The sequence below is a fragment of the Lichenostomus cassidix genome, chromosome 11 (assembly GCF_008360975.1).
Source record: "Lichenostomus cassidix isolate B80296 chromosome 11, HeHo_3.0, whole genome shotgun sequence".
Classification (NCBI taxonomy): Eukaryota; Metazoa; Chordata; class Aves; order Passeriformes; family Meliphagidae; genus Lichenostomus; species Lichenostomus cassidix.
Window position 1 is genome coordinate 2,321,801 of NC_139492.1, and position 19,695 is coordinate 2,341,495.

At 56.6% G+C, this 19,695-nt stretch overlaps 2 protein-coding genes and 1 long non-coding RNA gene across 7 annotated transcripts in view; 1 reads left to right on the plus strand and 2 right to left on the minus strand.

The window, feature by feature from the left end:
- Positions 1-5,851, plus strand: part of GSE1 (Gse1 coiled-coil protein) — a 98,743-nt gene extending 92,892 nt beyond the window's left edge. For 2 of the 4 annotated variants that reach the window (XM_085071406.1, XM_085071407.1), the window contains exons 12-17: positions 428-698; positions 802-924; positions 1,022-1,390; positions 3,041-3,316; positions 3,729-3,832; positions 4,916-5,851. In XM_085071406.1, coding sequence (XP_084927532.1) covers positions 428-698; positions 802-924; positions 1,022-1,390; positions 3,041-3,316; positions 3,729-3,832; positions 4,916-5,050 — 1,278 coding nt within the window. In that variant the 3' untranslated portion in view covers positions 5,051-5,851. The remainder of the gene's footprint in view (positions 1-427; positions 699-801; positions 925-1,021; positions 1,391-3,040; positions 3,317-3,728; positions 3,833-4,915) is intronic. The other 2 variants (XM_085071408.1, XM_085071409.1) reach the window with 1 other exon arrangement.
- A 2,017-nt stretch (positions 5,852-7,868) lies between these two features.
- On the minus strand, positions 7,869-11,974 carry GINS2 (GINS complex subunit 2). The gene is made up of 5 exons (XM_085071410.1): positions 11,777-11,974; positions 10,924-11,038; positions 10,162-10,261; positions 8,971-9,097; positions 7,869-8,517 (listed from the first exon to the last, which is right to left on the minus strand). The coding sequence occupies exons 1-5, from the start codon at positions 11,864-11,866 to the stop codon at positions 8,392-8,394; spliced, it is 558 nt and encodes a 185-aa protein (XP_084927536.1). The 5' UTR covers positions 11,867-11,974; the 3' UTR covers positions 7,869-8,391.
- A 1,671-nt stretch (positions 11,975-13,645) lies between these two features.
- LOC146432048 (uncharacterized) lies at positions 13,646-17,415 on the minus strand. Of its 2 annotated transcripts, XR_014854468.1 has the most exons (3): positions 16,866-17,415; positions 15,405-15,776; positions 13,646-14,076 (listed from the first exon to the last, which is right to left on the minus strand). It is a non-coding gene; the product is annotated as an uncharacterized LOC146432048 (long non-coding RNA). The 2 variants fall into 2 exon arrangements; XR_014854467.1 differs by lacking the exon at positions 16,866-17,415 and having other exon boundaries at positions 15,405-16,859.
- Positions 17,416-19,695: the final 2,280 nt, after the last annotated feature.

Consider the following 19,695-nt stretch of genomic DNA (forward strand, 5'->3'; position numbering starts at 1 on the left):
CTTTACAGCGGTCCCGAGTGCCCTGTACAGTCACCATCCCCAGATGTTTGCAGAGGCACTGGGGGGTTGCAGAGGCACATGGAAATGGGGATAAGGGTAAGGAGGGGATTGGAATGTGCATGGAGGTGGGATGAGGATGGGCATGGGAACAGGAATGAAGATGAGGATGAAGGGAATGGGATGAGAATGCAGATGGGGAATGGAGATTAGGATGGAGACAGGAGTGGGGATGAAGATGGATAAGGTTGGGGATGAGGATAGAGATGATGGGGATGGAGGTGGGGAATGGAGATGGGGATGGGCATGGTGGCAGGAATGAAGATAAGAATGGGGATGAGGATGAGGATGGGAACGGGGATGAGAATGGGAGTGAAGATGGCACTGTTCTGGGGATGACCCTCCTCTGCTCTCCCCCTGGTCGCCCCAGAAGCTGGAGTTCCTGCAGCTCTTCGGCCTCACCACGCAGCAGCAGAAGGAGGAACTGCTGAGCCAGAAGCGGCGCAAGCGGCGGCGGATGCTGCGGGAGAGGAGCCCCTCTCCGCCCACGGTGCAGAACAAGCGCCGCACGCCCTCCCCGCGCCTCCCGCTCTCCACCCGCTACAGCCCCGACGAGATGAACAACAGCCCCAACTTCGAGGAGAAGAAGCGCTTCCTCACCATCTTCAACCTCACGCACATCAGCGCCGAGAAGAGGAAAGGTAACAGCCATGGCCCGTGCTCGCTCGGGTTTGGGGGTGCCGTGGGGGTCCTGCCTGGGGCCCCGAGCTGGCTCTGCTGAGCTGAGGCTACACTAAACCTCAGCTTCCCATGCCGCAGACAAGGAGAAGCTGGTGGAGATGCTCCAGGCCATGAAGCAGAAGACCACGCCGGCTGCCGTGGTGGTGAAGAGCTCCCCGCGGGACAGCCCCAGCGCCCCCAGCACCGGTAAGCACCCCAAAACCTTCCCTGGGTGTCGGGACAGCTTTGCCCTGGGGACACACAGAGTCCTGGCTGCGGCCAACTGCTCCTCCTCTTCCCAAAGAGCCGCCGGTGCCGCCGCTGCTGCTGGATCTGGATAAGCCCGTGGGCATCGCCGTCTCCGTGCCGGAGGTGCCGAAACCAGCGGAAACTTCCAGGTTGGAGCAGCTGAGACCTCAGGAGCCACCGAGGCCCAAGGAGTCGGGCACGGCGCCGGAGAAACCCCGGCTGAGCGACGGGCACCCCGGGAAGAAGGCTCTGAGCATCCTCAGCTACGTCAGGGGTCCCCTCCCCAAGGACATCCCAGTGCCGCTGTCACACAGCATGAACGGCAAGAGCAAGCCCTGGGAACCCTTCATTGCCGAGGAATTTGCCCACCAGTTCCATGAGTCGGTGCTGCAGTCCACGCAGAAGGCGCTGCAGAAGCACAAAGGTAATGGGAGGCTGTTGGGAAGTGAGAGTTTTTGTAAGGTGTCTTAAAAAATCGGCGGCAAAAGGATTGGCAAAACCAAGTTGGGTGTAAAAGCAACAGCACCATGAGGTTTGTTGACAAGGTTCACTCTGTGGCTTCCTAGATGGTTGAAGCACTCCAGGGAAAAGCAAACAAAAATCCAAGGTGAATAAATAAATCCCAGACTATCTATGTGGAGGCTGGAGGGGGCGAACAAAAGGATAGGAAAGAGTAAGGACAGAAAGGAATATGGAAAACCCTTGTGTTGAGTCAGAGCTTCAGAGTGGATCCCTGTGCTAAACTGAGCCTGACCTTGATCAACAGGTCATGTTTAAAGGCACAACAGAACCTAAACTTAGCAGCATTTCAACTTAAACCTAATTGATAAGTTAAACAATTTAGTAATAGATTATAGATTATTCTATAGATTCATATAGAATTTACCACAACAGTAACTTATTCACAGGCCTAACTTACAAATCTAAACCACTTAAGAATCCAGGAGAGTACAATTCCCAGGATATTTGGGGTGGCATATTCACCCTCACACATGGACATAAAGAGTCTGTACAAGGTACCTGTGAAAAATTCCTCTGGAATTCAGTGAAATGCTCACTTTGGATGCCTTTGCATCTTCTTGACGAGTGAAGTGTTGAGCCTTGAGGAGTGGGGGGATCAGCCCAGGGTCTGTCATGGTTCAGGGATCCCCTGAGTGCAGGAAATGTGAGAATTCCCTGGATCTGAGAGGCCCCACTTGGAGGGAGTTTGCTGGTCCCATCCCACTGTGGTCCAGGAGAGCTCCAAGGGTCTCAGGGCTGCTCTTTGTAGGGCTTTACTCATGGCAGTTTTCCATCCTGGCCCCAGTTCAGGTCGGTGACTTTCTGTGAAAGTTTGATAACAAAATTATGATCCCTCTTGGGTTTTTGGCGAGGCAAGAAAGATAAGTTTGCAAGGCAGTTGGTGGAACAGCAGGAGCTCGTTGGACAGCAGCAGTTCCTGCAGCACAGGGTTTGTGATAAGCCCAGGAACTGAGCCCAGGTGCTCTTCATCAAGGCCAGGGCCTAATGAGCATTTCCCAGCTCGTGCTGTGAGGGGGACACACCACCACAGCAGCACAAATCCTAGAATTCCAGAATCATTGGGGCTGGAAAAGACTTCCAAGGTGGAGCCCAACCTGTGAGCAATCCCCATCTTGTCACCAGACCAGAGCACTGAGTGCCATGTCCAGTTGTTCCTTGAACACCTCCAGGGATGGAAACTCCACCACCTCCCTGGGCAGCCCATTCTAGTGTTCAACAATCTTTTCAGTCCAGAAATTCTCCCTTGATGTCCAGAAAAATAAGCAGGAATGTGGGAAACTGGCTGGGCACCATTGGGATGTCACCCCCTTGTCCCCACACTGGGGTTTAGCACTGACAGCCTCATTCCTGGAGCATCCCAGGAGGTCATTGGTGAAGCTAAAAACAAGGTATAATGCAGCTCTGACCATCCCAAACTCAGTCCAGTGGTTGGGATAAATAAAACTCCAGTGCATGGAGAGTGATGAAAACCCACAGACGATGCTGTAAGGGTGGAATGAATGCCTTGAGGGGCCATGGGGAGCAGGCAGGGGCTGACCGTTGGTGCCCACAGGGGGGACGGCGGCGCTGACGGCGGAGCAGAACCACAAACTGGACACCTCCATCCACTACAACATCCCGGAGCTGCAGGCGTCCAGCCGCCTGGCCGGACCTCCGCACAACGGCACGGCCGAGGGGCCGCTCCGGCCACTGCCCCCCCTGCCCCGGGACTCTGCCTCCGAGGATGAGGAGGAGGAGGAAGAGGAGGAGGAAGAGGAGGAAGACTACCCCAGGCCCAAGTGGCAAGGGATCGAGGCAATTTTTGAAGCTTACCAGGAACATATAGAAGGTAGGGAGGTGCAGGGGGTTGGACAGGGAGGGTAAAATGCTGCTTTGTGGTTTGGTGTATTCTGGGAGGCATTGCTGGTTCCTGCTGGGATGGGCTGGGGAGGCACTGGGGGATCTCCAGTACTGCAGGAGCAGCATGGAAGCAACAGGCGCTGTTGTTGTTGCAAAAATTGACGTGTGCATGAAAAATTGGTGTATTCATGGCAGCCCAACGTCCTCCTGGGGGGAGCTGGAGGTTCCCCACAGGCAGTGCCAGGGTTGGGAATGCCCTGGGATGCTGGGGGTGATCACTGCCTGCTGGGCAGAGCCTCAAGCAGGCCTGGCACCCTCCATGGTGGCACCTGTGCCATGCAGGGAGCCCGAGGTGCTCAGCCCCTGTCCTTTGCATAACAAAGACATACATTTTGTTGCAGAACAAAACCTGGAGTGCCAGGTGCTGCAGACGCAGTGCCGGCGGCTGGAGGCCCAGCACTACACCCTGAGCCTGACGGCCGAGCAGCTGTCACACAGCATGGCGGTGAGTGGGGACAGGCACACCTTCCCTGGGCACCCCATCCCCTGGACACCTCATCTCCTGGACACCGGTCACCTGGGCACACATCCCCTGGGCACACATCCCCTGGTCTGCAGGGCTCTGTGAGGGATCCAGCCTCAAGACACCCAATCCTCCCATAGCAAACCTGTCTACCTACACTGCACCCATTCCCTGCAGTGCCCAAACTCTCGGTGTCCCATCCCTGCAGTTCCCCATTCCCTGCTGTATCCCAAACCCTGCCCTGCCCATCCCCTGCTCTGGCCATTCCTTGCCCCCCACCCTGTTCTCCTGCTATTTCCCATGCACCCACTTTCCCTATGGGGGCATCCAGACAAGCTCAGCACCCCACAAGGGATCCCATTCCCTCCAGTGGCCATTCCCTGCTGTATCCCAAATCCTGCGCTGCCCATCCTGTGTTGAATCCCAACCCCAGCGCTGTGCATTCCCTGCAGTGCCCAAACTCTGTGTCCCATCCCGTGCTTTATCCCAACCCCTACACTACTCACCCCTGCGTTATCCCAAACCCTGCTGTATCCCAAATCCTGTGCTGCCCATTCCCTGCACTGCCCAAATTCTTAGTGTCCCATCCCCTGCTTTATCCTATTAACCATCCCCTGCTTTATCCCAACCCCTACACTGCCCATCGTCTGCTGTATCCCATACCCAGCACTGGCCATCCCCTGCTATTATCCCAAACCATGCTGTATCCCAAACCGTGCTGTATCCCAAACCCTGCTGTGTCCCAAACCCTGCTGTATCCTAAACCATGCTGTATCCCAAACCCAGCACTGCCCATCCCCTGCTATTACCCCAAACCCTGCTATACCCCAAGCCCTGCTGTATCCCAAACCCAGCACTGCCCATGCCCTGCTATTACCCCAAACCCTGCTGTATCCCAAACTCTACATTGCCCATCCTCTGCTGTATCCCAAACCCAGCACTGCCCATCCCCTGCCACACCCCAAACCCCACATCACCCACTCCCCGCAGTCCCCCCACCCCGTTCCCCCTCTCCACAAGCTCTCCAGTGCCCACTGACCATTCCCATTCCCTGGCTGCCCGCAGGAGCTGAGGAGCCAGAAGCAGAAGATGGTGTCGGAGCGGGAGCGCCTGCAAGCCGAGCTGGATCACCTGAGGAAGTGCCTTGCCTTGCCTGCAATGCAGTGGTCTAGGGGTTATTTCAAGGGGTATCCCAGGTGACGCTCCTTGGGCCAGGCCGAACATATAGTCTAGAAATAATAATCTATTTTATTACCTTGAATATTTAATATTTTTCACTGGGAGGTTTGAAGCTAAAAAAAAAAATAAAATTAAAAAAAAAAAAGAAGAAGAAGAAGAAAAAAAAACAACGACAAACCATTGATAATAAAAGGAAGAAGAAAAGAAAGAAAAAAAAAAGAGAAATAAATAAATAAATGGAGAATGTGCCATGCATGAAGTAAACGGGAGCCGGGAGGAGCCGGGAGCCCATCCCACGGCCAGCAGCCCCCGGCACGTCCCCTCCTGTCCCCTCCTCTGGGGGCCACGGCGCTGAAGCCCCCTTTCCTCCACCCACCCACACTTTATAACGCTCATTTTTGTTGGTTCTTTGGTTTTTTTTTTTTTCTAAAAAAAAAAAAAAAAAATAGACAATGAAAAAGACTCCACCGACAACACTAAACCCGGCGGGGCCCCGCGGCGTTGGGTGCTGCCAGATCCTGCTCCCGGCACGGCACCCCCAGCCCGGGGCTTCCCCTGGAAATGCACTTCGCTATCAAAAAAAAAAAAAAATAAAGTCAATAAACTGGTTGAAGGTCCCTTTTTGTTCCTGGTTGGCGGGGAAGGGGCAGGGACACGCGCGGGGTCACTTTGTCACCCCGGCTTTGGGATTGAACAGGCGGAAAAAAAAAAAAAAGAAAGGTGCTTCAGCCTTGTACTGTGTATATATATTAAAAACCAACAAAGTTTTGTATGTTTTTATTGCTTTAATTATTGTTATAAAAAGCTTGCCTTTTTTTTTAAGATGTTTCTGCTTTTTTTTTTCCTCTTTTTTTCAACCCCCTTCTCCCTCCCTGTTTTTGTTTTCTTTCTAGTTTGGTTGGTTTTGGTTTTTTTTTTTGGCAAAAGGATTTACTCGGTTTTAGTGCTTGTACTGCTGCTGGTTGGGCCAGGAAAGATATTGAAGTGTTTTAAAAAGAATTGAAACCCAGAAAAAAACAAAATCCCCTTTTCCAGTGGGGCAGGTCCTGTCCCACCACCAATCCCTTGAGAAGCTGAGCCCTTCCACCCTCTTGTTTTGTTTTAAATAATTTTTACCCTTTTTCTTTGCTTTCTGGAGCTTTTTCTGCTCCAGCTGGGTCGTCGTGGGTGTCACAGTGCTGGGAGGTGTCTGAGCCTTGCCCAAGCTCCATCTGCCAAATGAAAAATGAAAAACCCCAAGGAATGGTGCTGAGCGGGTGGAGGGTGGGGGGTGGGTGGCACTGGGGTGTCCTTGTCCCTCCCCAAAATCCCAAGACAATCAGAGCGGCACTGTTTGGGCACAGGGAGAGGAGGCCCTGAGGGGTCTCTTGGTGGCACCATGGGGACAATCCAGGCGGAGCTGTGCCTGCAGGCGGGCAGGGATGTCCTGGTGCCACCAGGCTGCGGTGACAGCGTCAGGCTCGGTGTCACTCTAAAATCCATCCCGTGCCCCACCTCCCCCGGGCACCTCCACCTTTTTGTGATTGTTATTCTTAAATTATTTATCAGAAATTGTTTTTAATTCGCCACGAGACCAGCTCACATCTCCGGGAAAAGGTGACCTCTGCTTCCTGCTTTAAATTCCCCCGTTGCACTCGCAAAGAAAAGCATTAACCTCCCCCCACGCCCCCCCTGCTCCCTGCTCTCTCATTGGCTTCACCAAATAAAAAAAAAAAAAAAAAAAAAAAGCTGGGCAAGATTAAAAAGCAAAATGCCCTTGTGACAGAAATTAGTTTAATCTTTTTTAAATCCCCCAATTGCCTCGCCAGCCTCTGGCCTCGCCGCTGCCAACTCCGGGCTTCACAGGGAATTTTAACGCGGCAAAATACGCTCGTTGCTCTGCTCACTTCCCTTCCTGTGTGCCGTGGCAGAGGGAGGGGGAAGAAGCCAGGGGTGGGAAATCATTGGCAATTTATCCCTCGCCGTGCTGAGGAGCCTGGCTGGGATGCAGCCTCGCTTTGTAGCAGCTCCTGTGCTGAGTTTCCCTCCTCACCAGCCCGGATTTGGGTTTTTTGGACCAAATTTTCCCCCCCTGCCAGGGTTGTGGTGAGCATTTGTGTCTGTGCACACCCCGTGCAGAATTGCTGGAGCAGCTGTGTCAGAGCCTGGAAGGGCTGGGAGAAAGGAGAGGCAGGCAGAGCCTGCTGGGGGCAGGTTGGATGCTGTGAAGCAACAAAAAAAACCCCTGAAAACCCAAAAAAGGAGAAAAACCCAACCCTAAACATGTTCAAAGTGTACTTGTTGGAATTCATTGTAATGTAATATATCATTTGTCGAATGTAGTAATTAGGTATTTATGAATATATCGCTGTAATTCCTGAAAAAAACCCAGAAAAACCCAAATAAACTCTTCCACCATGACGGCAAGGAATCCTTTCTGCAGCGCCGCCGGCGGCGTTGGGAACGCAGCCCTGCTCCGAGCATCCCCAGCCCCGCTCCGAGCATTCCCGGCAGCTCCTGCCATCCTTCCTGCCATCATTCCCGCCGTGCCAGCCCTCTGGGGCGCAGCCCAGGCAGGCAGGGCACAGATGGCAGCGGGAGGCTGGCCCAGATGCTCGGGGAAGGGCAGCGCTGGCAGCCTGGCACCCTCGGGCGCCAGGAATAATTACATCTGCCATCAGCACAGCCTGGCTCCGGCCGGCAGCGCCTGCATCCCGCCTGGATCCTGCCCTGCATCCTGCCCTTGCCTGTCGCTCTGCCGCAGGGAAACGGGGCTACAGCCAGAGGAGAGCTGCAGGTTTTTCCAAGCATTGTTTAACCCCTGCCTGCGACACAAGCCAGGATTAATTCGATGCTGCTCTTCGGTTGTGATTATTTTTTATTGTTGTTGGTTTTTTTTTTGCACGCGGTTTCGGATTAAAACCCAAACTATTACAAAAATAAAGATGGATGATGTTCCCCAGCAGCCTGGTGCTGGGGAGGGAAAACCATTTTCTTTTGTCCTTCTCCAAAGAGCAGATGGATCTGCTTCCCAGCTGATCTCCCCAGCAGACACCTCATTGCCAGCACATCTTCCCCTTTTTTTTTCCTTTTTTTTCTTTTTTTTTTTTTCCCCAAGGCTCTCAGAAAATCCATGGAAGCACCGCCTCGAAATTTATGGCTTTCAAGGCAGTGTGTGGCCTGTGCTGCCCTCAGAAGTTCCCTCGCTGAAGTACAACCCGAGAGATCCGCCCAGAGAGTCACCGCCTGCACAGAGGCTCTCGGGGATGCTCTGGTGCAGCTCTGGAGCGATTCCCACCCAGCCCCGAGGGGACAGGAGGGCTGGGAGGTCCCTGCAGGGAGGTGGGGCTGGCCAGGTGAAGCAGCTCCTTCCCTGTTCCCTCTCAGAAATCCTGGGATTGAGAGCTCTCGCCAGGCTGGAGGTTAGTCCGGAGCTTGTACATGTGATCCAAGGCCTGGGTAAGGAAAGTCCCGGTGGTGTTGATCTCCATCAGGGTTAAGTTATCCAGCTAAAAGGGGAAATGATAGAATCTGGGAAGACAAGGCACTTGGGAAGCAGCTCACAGCCCACAGTTCCCTTCGGTGACACCCCAAGGGACCAACCCAGCTGCTCAAGAGAAACACCCAAGCACCATTTCAAGAGCATTCCCCATTTCTGGAAGTGTTCAAGGCCAGGCTGCATGGGGCTTGGAGCTGGCTGGCCTAGTGGAAGGTGTCCCTGCCCAGGCAGGGGGTAGAACAAGATAAACTTCAAGGTCCCTTCCAACCCAACCCAACCCATTCCATGATTCCCTCCTTCCCACAAGGCACAGGGAGCTGCCCCTGGCCTGCAAAGCTCAGCTCACAGCTCCACCTCCCCAGTGACACAAGCATGCCCCAGGCAGCCTTTCCCAGCAGCTCATTCCCCATCCCTCAGCACCCCCAGGACAGCTGGATCCCTCTGGGATGAGGTCCTGGCCCACCTTGGCGTGAGCCTCCTGCTGCCGCACGAAGCTGTCCGCAGACAGCCGCAGCTTGGCCATGCGCGTGTCCCACGTGTCCTTCACCAGCGTCCGGATCTCGTCCGCTCTGGGGATGTTGTCAGAGGCACTGGAACAGGGATGGGAGAGGGGAGGATCAGAGCAGGCTGAGAGGGATGTGTGGTTATGTCACTGAGTGGTGTTGTCACCACCTCGTCCCCCCCGAGGCGCTCGCAGGACAGTTTGCTAAAAACCTGCGACTCCACGTGAAAATCCACTCTGCTCCTTGTGCAGCTGGGATTTCTGGGATGCTTTATCTACCCAGGAATGCTCAGCTCCAACGCAGCAGCTGGTTGTCGCTCGAATCCTTCTGCTCTTTAATTGCCCAGCTGGTACGAGGCTCACAGAGGGCCCCTAACCCGGCCAAACTCACGGCCAGCCGGGGAATCTGAGGGCTCAGCCACGATGAAATCCCAGCTCAGGGCTCCCGGGGCTCCATCAGGGAGAATTAAGCAGGAGGGGCTGGATGGGATGTGCCACATCGCCCCATTAAGGCCATTCAGCACTGCCATAAGGATCTCAGGAGATGCGATCGATGCGCACGGACAGAGCTGTCAGGGTTGCTGGAGCGTGCTGGGAAGGAGCAGCACGCCAGGAGCCTCATCTCCAGAGGAAAAGCCAGAGCTGGAATGCCCACCCTGCTTAATCGAGGGCTTAAAGTCAGCAGAGCCCTCGCCGAGACAAATACCAGCCAGCACATTTTACAAGTGAAATGCCTCAGCAGGCAGGAGCTCAGGCTCGGAATATCCCCGGCCTCCTGCTTCCCAGGCTGAGGGAAGAGGAGCTTTCCTCCTGAAGGAGAGCCAAGGAAGAAGCCTGGAGGCTTTAGGCTGCTGAACAGATTGCAGCCGTGGAACGTGTGGCGGATCCTCCAGGCCTCCACGCTGAGCTGCTGCTCAATAAAGCGGCACAGCCCCAATTATGAGGCCACGGAACAAGCAATCCCCCAGTTCCCGAAACGCGGAGTTACCGCGAGGGAAGTGCTGCCGCGAAATCTTGGCAGGCTGAGGGATAAAGCTCCCTTAACTCTGCCTTCCCCGCCGCCCTGCGGGGCTGCTGCCAAGCAAAGCTTGAAAAATTGTCCGTGCTCACACGTAGTGGGGTGGAAAATGGCCCAGCTCAGCTGCTACTCACTAGTTCAGCAGCAGCTTGGTGAGTTCCATGTAGTAGGGACTGGGCATGGGAGTGAAGGTGTCCTCTTTGCGCTCCTGATCCCGGATTTCCTCCAGTTTCCCTAAAATGCAACCAGGGATGCTCAGGTGTTGCCAGGCCTTCAATGCTCCAGGTGGATTTTTTCCCCTCCCCAGGAAAACCTGTGTTGTTTCTGTAGGATCAGCTCAATGTCCAAGCCTCAAATGATGTGAGGGTAGGAAAAGGCTGCTGTGAGGAGGAACACAGGAGACATGGATGCCTCCAAAGCCTCCCTCATCACAGAGCATCATACAGAGTTTTTCCTGGGGAATTAGTGACAGGACAAGAGGAATTTCTGAACTGAAAGGGTTGTTAAACTTTGGAAGGGGCTGCCCAGGGAGGTGGTGGAGTCTCCATCACTGGAGGTGGTTAAGGAACAACTGGATGTGGCACTCAGTGCTCTGGGCTGGGTGACAAAGTGGGGACTGGTCACAGGCTGGATTTGATGACGTTGGAGGTCTTTTCCAGCCCATACAATTCTGGGATTCTGTGATTCAAGGTCCCTAATGCTCCTTCTGAACAAGCCTCATCACCCTCAGAATAATTAAAGAATTCCAGTGGTGGAACATGAGATCCTTCTCTCTCTGTTACTTTGTGTTTTTGAATTAAGCTCCCCACTAATGGTGAAAACCAGATTATTTTTAATTTCATGTTTCCACTGCACCCACTGAAGGCCAGAGCTGAAGCCAAAGCCTCCATCCTTACCAACATCCATCCATTCTGGGGGAATGAGCCGACACTTCTGCCTCTGCTTCAGATTAATGGCCAACCACACAGGCACTTCCACTGGCAATCCAGGATTGAAGGGACCCAGATCTCCCTGGAAAACAAATTAAGGATGAGAGTTAGGCAGCAGCCAGGGCTCAGGCTGCACAGTCTGCTAATGCAGTGTGAGTTTCCAGAGGATTTGGAAAAGCCTGAGTCAAACAGATTCTGTATTTCCTCCTCTCGCTTCCCATAATTCTTGCTCTCAGACTTTTCCCGATTTCCCTCGAGAAGGAATAACCAACATTTCCAGTGCATTTTCTATTTCAAAGCCTTTCACAGGAGTTACAGCTACAAATTCCTTCTCCCCGGACATGCAGCCTCTGGGTTCACCCTGAGGGCTCCCAGAGGTTTCCCAGGTTCTGGTCAGCACCCAGGACAGCTGGACATTCCCAGCTGGGGTTCAGGGGCTGCAGGAACCCCCAGAGCTGTGGGGGACAGCACAGCCCCTTCCCAAACCTCCTGAGGGCTGCACTTCCCTCCATCCCCACCATTCCCCAACCCCTTAATCCCTCCATCCCCAATGAATCCCCACCCTTCCCCACGACCCCATCTCCTCCTCCTGTTCCCAACCACCCCACACCATCCTCATCCCCCCAGCCACTCCTCATCTCCCCATCTCCTGCACCTCAACCCCAACACCCTAAACCCAATTCCCCACACCTAATCCCCCTGTCCCTGCCCCTCAGACCCACACAGACCCTGCCCTGCCCCTCAAGCACCCCAGACCGGTTCTCGGTCACCCCTGTCCCCAGCCCAGCCTCTCCCGGAGCTCCCTTAAGCCAGGCCCGACCCCGATGAGGTGAATCCGGTCGAGGCTGAAGTTGGGCACGATCGTCACCAGCTCCTTCTCGGCCAGGAACTCCACCTCGGCCGGCTCCATGGACACAGAGGGGACCGAACCGGGACGGGACCGGGATCAGACCGGGATCAGTCGGGGATCAAACGGGAACCAGACCGGGCCGGAACCAGGACCGGCTGAGGGCCGAGCCTGCCGCGCGCCCTCGCTCTCTATTGGCTGCCCGGCCCCAAGCCCCGCCCATCGCGCCCCGCTCCCGCCGCCGGTCGCGTTTTCGCGGTCTTCGCGAGGAGGCGGGGCCTGGCTCGGCGCGGCGCACGCTGATTGGCTCTCCCCGTCGCTGCCGTAGCGCACGCCTCTCTGATTGGCCGTCCTGCTCGCGGCGCGCTCCGGCCGCGGCCCCGCAGGGGGAGGTCCGAGTCGGGGCACGGGAACCAATCGCGGCGCTCCCCCAGGGCGCTCGGCCAATCAGCGCTCGGCACTTGTTGCCGGGGCGCCGCGGGAGTGGCGGAGCTTGCCGCTACCACCCTCTGGCGGCCGGGAGCGGCAGCGCCCCGCGACCCCCGGGGCCGTGCGCGGGTGTCCGGGCTGGGGTGGGTGACACGGGCTGGGGTGGGTGACACGGGCTGGGGTGGGTGACACGGGCTGGGGTGGGTGACACGGGCTGGGCGTGGGTGTCCCTGGGCTGTACCCAGGCCCCAGCAGCTGCCCTCCTGCGCAGGACCAGCAGCAGCATCCATCTGCCTGTTCAGTGGTCCCTGTGCAGACACCCACACTGGGGGACCTGCCATCACCTGTCCCTTCCCTCTGTTCCTCATCCATCCATCCATCCATCCATCCTCATCCATCCTTCAGTCCACACGTCCACCCACTCAGCTATTCACCCACCCACCCATCCATCTATCCACCCATCCACTCCTCCATTGCTCATCCATGCTTCCACCTGACCATCCATCCATCCACCCACCCATTCAGCCATTCATCCACCCAGCCAGCCATCCCTTCATCCATCCATGTCTCCATCAGTTCAGCCACACCTTCATTCATCCATACCTTCCATCCATCCATCCATCCATCCATCCAGTTCTCTATCCGTCCTCTATCCAGTCATCCATGCCTTAGAGGAGCAATCAGTCCTCTTTTTGTCCATGCTGCACATCATCCATCCATCCATCCATCCACCTGCCCACACCCAGCCCAGCCAAGTGTCTTCTGGATGATCCGGGAGGGCTGCACCCCGTTTTCAAGTCCCCATGGAAAAAGCACCCCCAGACAAAGCCACCTTTCCCCAATCCCTCTCCCAAACCACCTCGGGCTCAGCCCCAGCACCACCCGTGGAGCAACCACGACCCTTGGGATGAGCATTACCCCTAGAATGGGTGGGAGCCAAGCCTCGGGGACCCCCAGCCACCCCCCGCCATGGGTGGCACTCGGAGGGTCCCCGAGCCCCCATTCCCGGAGCACCCCCGGTGCCGCCGGCACGTGCCGGGCGCTCCAGGAACGTCTCCCCCACGCTGCGCCTCCCCTCGCGTGTCTTTTGCCATCTGCTGCTGTCATTAAAAAATTAAATTTCCATCTGCTTTCACACTCCCGCCTCTCCCGCCGGCTCCGGGTGCCGCCGCTCCCCGGGAAGCATCGCCCCCGGCTCCCTCCCGGGATGCGGCCGAGCCGGCGGGATGCAGGTGACGCCGAGTTCATTTTCCCGGCGCTGTCTGCCGAAAAGGATTCTTCAATCCCGGCTGGAGAGGTGGGGGGTCACATTTTTGGCCACCCAGGGGCACGAGGGCGGCTCCGGGACGGTGGTGATGGATGTTCTGGGGGGACAACCCACTGCCCCCTCCGCTGACACAGCCAAACCGGGGGTGCGGAACCCCAGGGGTTTTATTCACCGGGAGAGGGATCCCGGTGTTAGAAAAAGGGACAAAACCCAGTCCCCGGCGTCCAAACCCAGCCGCGTGGGTGCCCCGTGTGTCCCTGCGGAGCTCCAGCCGAGCCGCATCCCGGAGGCTCCATCCCGCCGGAGCGGGGCCAGGTCCCGCCGGGCTGGCTGTCCCCCGTGTCCCCGCTCAGCGCTGGCTGTCCCCCGTGTCCCCGCTCAGCGCTGGCTGTCCCCCGTGTCCCCGCTCAGCACTGGCTGCAGGGTGTCCCCCCGCGGCGCCCCTCGCGGGACAGCATTGTCCCCGTGGGCGTTGGCGGCGTGACGATGATGGAGGGCACGTGCAGGTGCTTCTGTCCCGAGGTCGCCGCCAGGGTCCCGTCGCCGCCGTTCCCGCTGCTCACGCACGTCTTCAAGCCTGGGGAAATTTGGGGGATAAAAGGCGGATTAAAAGACAAATCAAACACGAGGCTGCATCCCCGCCCTCCTCCGTGTCAAGCCTTTCCGAGCCGCTGGAGAATCCACAGCGCCCTCACATCTCCTCCCCTGGATCCACCTTGGTTTTTTGGGGGGTTTCATAGATGGATCCCCTCCTCCCCTCGACCACCTGCCCGCAGCACCCCCCATCAGGGGAGCAGATCGCTTTAATCTGCTTTTTTAATCAGGAGAAAAGCCCCGTGGGGCACAGGCAGCATCCAGGGAGGTTTCAGCTCTTCCCAAGCAGGAAAATGCCCGGAGGGGACAGACACTGATATTTTTAATCTCTTTTTAATTAAGGATAAAGCCCTGCCTTATGTAAGGGAGCTGGAAAAGGGGGAGGGTCTTTTCTTTTATTCCAGACTCCGAGCTTGTCTGAGGGGTCTGGAGCCATGGGGGAATATTTTGGGGGATTTGGGGCAGGATTGGGATTCTCTGGCTGCCCACTTCCCCTCTTCAGATATCCTGTGTTGGACTGGAGGGGTTGTGGGACCCCCAAACCCCCCAGACCACCCCCTCCCAGCATCCCTGATGCAGAGAAGGAGCAGAGCTCATTTTTGGGTGATGCACCCAACTCCATGCCCATCACAACCAGAATCTCCCAGAATCTGGGCTTGGGAAAAGCCAGGGAAGAGGCAGCCCTGTGTCTTAGAGAGGGATACTCACTAATTCCCATCCCTAACGACCCCAAGGATGGTTAATAGGAGTCAGTGGGACGCAGAGCTAATGGGAGATGCGATATCCAGCCTTCGCCCTGCGAGGCCAGGAGCACTAAAAGCTCCCACTTTTCCCCTGTGCAGACATCCCTGACGCCATTCCCAGCCTAAACCCATTAAGAAAATGAAAGTTGGGGAAGAAGCTCCTGGTTGGAGTATCCCTGGGGAGAGAGGAGCAGTGAGGGATGCTTGGGGTCAGCCTGGAGGTTGGGTGGCTGGACCCTGGCTCTGGGCTGACCCCTGCATCCCATCAGAAACCCATCCTTGCTGGCCTTTTCCTGCTTCCAAGGAAATCCCACCTGATTTCTTGAGGGTTGCCATCAACCCATGGATTCTCCAGAGCAAAGTGTGAAGGACAAGCACAGAACTGGGAAAACAGAGCTGGGCAAATCCTCTCTGGGGTGATCCAGGAGCAACAGGTCACCCGTGGGACTTCAGCAATCCCACCCCAACCCCAAACTCCACCAATCCCTAAACTTTCTCCAGGTACAACCACCCCCTAGAAACCTCCAGAGAGCAGGAGCCACCCCAAAAACCCCCACCCCAAACTCACCTTTCAGGCAGGACAACTTGAGGCCCATGTTTTCATCCTCTCAGCGGGATCCGGCTCTCCAGCTCCGCCGCCGGCCCTCGCCGCTGGCGCTGGGAAAGAGAGGCGAAGGTTGAGGGAAGCGATCCTGGGAGGGAGGGAGGAAGGAGCAGGAGCTAAAAGCTCACATCTCTCCGTGCCTGTCGCTATCTATAGGATCCTGGGCACCACAGGAAACGTGGCTGCTCGCTCGCAAAAACCACGAGTGATGTCACAGCGCTTCGGTGACTCAACCTGGTCCGATGGGGTTCGGGAAGAAGTTTTGGGGAGGGTGGAGAAAGAGCCTGTTGCTGGGTGAGGGGTGCTATCCCAGCTTCTCTGCTCCTGGGGTCTGGGCTGAAAGGATTTGGGGATCCGAAGACCCAAAGAGAAGAAGGAATTGGGTTGGTTTTAGATTGGGTTTGGGAAAACTCCGAGTTGACACACAAGAAATAGAGGGATGCTCCTGGGGTTGCCTCCCTGGGGCTGAGCTGGATCAGCTGCCAGGGTGCACTGCTGGAATTCACATCATCCTTCTCCTCTTGGGTATCCCTGATGCCCCAAGAGCTTTTGGATGGACGATTCCCACTGCGGGACATCACTTTTTTAAGATGCTGGAAATTTTTCTGCACAAAAAAAGTCCCTTTCTTGGGAAATCTTCACCCCTCCTCCCACAGCTGCTGGGAAAAGCTTATTGGGATGAGGCTCAGTGACTCATTTTGGCTCTTCCAAGCTCTGGGCCACACAGAGAGCCAAGGAAAGCCTCAGCTCCCCCTGCATGACCTCTGCCTTTCCAAGAAGCTCTGAGGTGGGCCGGCAGCAGCCAGCAAGGGGAAGTGAAAATTTGCTATCTCTGCTGTTAATTCTTCATTTTTATCAGCTCCCCAGGCGCAGCCTGAGCTGTGACCCCCTCAGGGCTGGGGAGTGGAGTCTTCCCCTGCACCCCACTTTGGGAGGCTGCCCAAATATCAAGAAATCTGGTTTTGAGGCAAATCCTGTGGGTTTTGGCACCTGCTGGTGGCTCACACCACTCAGGGACAGAGGAGGGTCGTGCTGGGACACCCTGCTCCATACACAGGGGGTCTCCTCTGGGATTTGATCCTCTGGGATCAGCCCCGCATGGCCAAACCCTTGCAGGACACAGCAGCTCCCTCCCCACAACGAGGGCCAAACTCCAGCACCCGAGTTCGGGTCGAGAATTCCCCCTGTCGGCATTCCAGCGGGATTCCCGGCGCTTGCCGCTGGGGCTCCAACTTCTCTCCCGTGTGCCAGCCAGCGCCAGGCCAAGGAATTGTTTGCATCCCGACGAGTTCACGCTCCAAAAACCCCCAGACGCTCATCGCGGGCGTCACTGGAGCGGGGACCGAGCCGCCCGGGCAGGGGGGACACTCTGGGGTGAGCTGGGAAGGGGAAAAGGGGACAAAGCTCCGAGCGGGTGGCACTTACCCGGTGGCCGGAGGGGCGATGCCCGCTGTCGCATCCCACCTCCCTCCTTGATGCCGGAGGCTGGCGGGGGTTGTTCCCCTCGGGACCAGCCGTGCCCCGGGAAGAGGGCAGGAGGAGGTGGCAGCTTTGGGCTCGGCGAGGTTGGTTCGGAACCTGGTTAATCAGGTTAGCGGAGCGGCGGCTCCTCCCCTCCAGCCCCCGCTGCAGCCCCAGCCGTGCCCAGCAAAGCCCTTGGGTGCTGAGGGAACGCTGCTTTACTCTCAGCCCGCTGCACAAGCCACTCCAGAGCCGAGACAGAGAGAGGAAGGAGTGCCCTCGGCTACAAGCAAAGCCCCTGGGCACCGAGCTGTCCAACAAGTAGCCAGAGGGCTACCGAGTGCCCGGAAAGGCGAGAGCCGCTTGGGTGTGAGTATCCACACCCAGCTCTGGGCAAAACCCATCGCCATCCCTGAGGTGCTGATGTCAAGAGACATCAACCTCTGGGAGCATCTCCACCTTCGCTAGCTTGCAGGAAGGATTTTTTCCCCTTCCCAGCCCCAAACCCAGCTCCAGGCAGCGCGTTCCTCACCATTCCCAGGACGAGCGCTCCGGCTCGGGTCCCACCCCGCTGGGAGGATGCCCGGGAGGAGAAGGCTGTGCCTCCGGAGCAGCCGCTTTCTCCTGCATTAGCAGCAGCCAGAGGCTTTTCCATGCTCCCCTCCTCCGCAATTAAGAGGCGAGGCCCCGCGCCGGCTCCTTTTCAGCCGGAGCTGAAAGGCAGCGGTTCAAATGCGGGGCGCCGGCCTGCAGGGAACGCCGGCCGCACATTAAACACCCCCCGGCTGGGGGAGGCACGGAAGGGAAGGGAAGGAAAGCTTGGAACTTCACCCAGGGATGGGGAGAGAGCAGATCCCGGCAGTGTGGGAGGTCAATGGTGGGGTGAGAGCCCCACCAAGGCTGGTTGGGATGGGCAGAAAGGGCGGCAGGGAGAGGAAATAGGGGGTTTCGTTCTGCTTTCTGCTGGTTTGGTCCTGCCATGTCTGATGAAAATCACAAATCTGGGAAGAGCTGATTTCCTGCCCGATCTGACTCCTCTGATTTGTCAAATAACTGAGTGCTTGCAGAGCTCCAGGAGCAGGCAGGGTGGCACAGGGGCAAGGCTGCAGCTCCAGCTGCAGGCACAGCCCTGGGCAGAGATGTTCGCAACCCACAGCTCTGTTTTTTTTCCCCAGAAAACCAACAAATTAACTGATTTACATGAGTTTTTTTCCTATTCAGCTGCAAACTCCAGGAGTTAGAGGACAAGTCCTGAGCCAGAGCCTGGCAAACCTGATCTTGCAAGATCCCATCCCAAACTCAGAGCACGCAGCATCCCGCGGATGCCAGGGATCTCTCCTTGGCAGCACAAATCCAGCCAGAGCAGCAAAAATCCCGCCTCCACACTGAGCTATTTTGCTGCCTGTCTCCAAAACTACCTGTTTGCTGCTGCTGGGTGAGAACAAACAGCCCCAAACCCACGAGGGCTGGAATTATCCTGGCCTGGAGCGGCAGTTGTTGCTACAACGGTGACAGAAAGCGATTGTCTTGCTGCAGCAGGGGAGGGAAACATAAACACCAGGCCGCTAAAATACCTGTGGTTAGTTCTGCGGGTGCAGCACAGCTCCAGCTGCTCTGCTGACACTTGATAGGCACAAACACAGCGTCAAACACAGCCCTTCCTGTCTTCCCCAGGGCTGGGAAACAAAGCAGAAAGCTTCGTGCAGGTTTAAAAGGTGGGGCGTTGTCCACCTTGAGTGACTGGGAATGGCCTGGAGCCCCTCTGGTGTGGAAGTGCTGGTCACTGGTGGGTGACCAGCGTTAGGGAGAGCTGAGTGCCAGGAGCAGGAGCAGCCCAGTGGGCTCAACAGCCCATTTCCAGGGTCACTGTGAGACCTTCCAGGAGTTCCCGAGCCTTGTCACAAGGCTCTGAGATGTGACTTGCTGAGTGTCACATCAGGGCGAGTGACCAGAGCCCACCAAGAGCCAGCTGGCCAGGGGGAGGAAGAGGATGAGCTGAGGGGATGGGTGGGTATGGAGCCACCTTCACTCCCCAGGGATTGCAGGCACAGTGCTGGGCAGAGATGTTTGCAACCCACAACTCCTGTTTTTTAACTTTTTCTTTTTTTTTCTTTTTTTTTTTCCCAGAAAACCAACAAATTAACTGATTTATGTGATTTTTTTTTTTACCCGTTCAGCTGCAAAATTCAGGAGTCAGGTAAAAAATGCATATAAATCAAAAAAGATTGTCCCTCCAGAGCTGGCCAGCACCTGACCATCAATGCTCAGGGTGACCACATCACCCTGATGTGGTCAGTGATTGGTTTCCAGTCCCTTTGGTAGCCAGGCTGCTCTTCTCCCAGTGCTTCCCAAGCCTCCTGCTGAGGAGGGAGAGGAGGCTGGAGGGGCTGAAGCACGGGTCGGGGTGAGGATGGAGGGCAGGCAGCCTCTGAACTTCCCTCCGGGGGAAGGGCAGCGAGCGCTGACGCTTCTCAGGCGCCAGAGGAACCGCAGGGACAGAGCTGTGTTTAGCAAACACTGGCCACAAGGCAAGCTTTGGCTGGAGAGCCCGGAGCGGCTGTGCTCTCCTTCGGGGAGCTGCTCCTGCAAACACCAGCTGGGCTCCTTTCGGCACGGAGCGGCAGGAAGCAGCTTTCTGGGTCACAGAGTCCCAGGGTCTGCTCACGCAGGTGACACGTCACCCTGGCTCTGTGCTAACGGAGCAGCGAGGCCACCTGTCCCCCTCCTGCCCCCATCCCTGCAGGGGAAAGGGATGATCCCAGCCTGGCTCTGGAATTGCCCCAAAAAGGGGCTG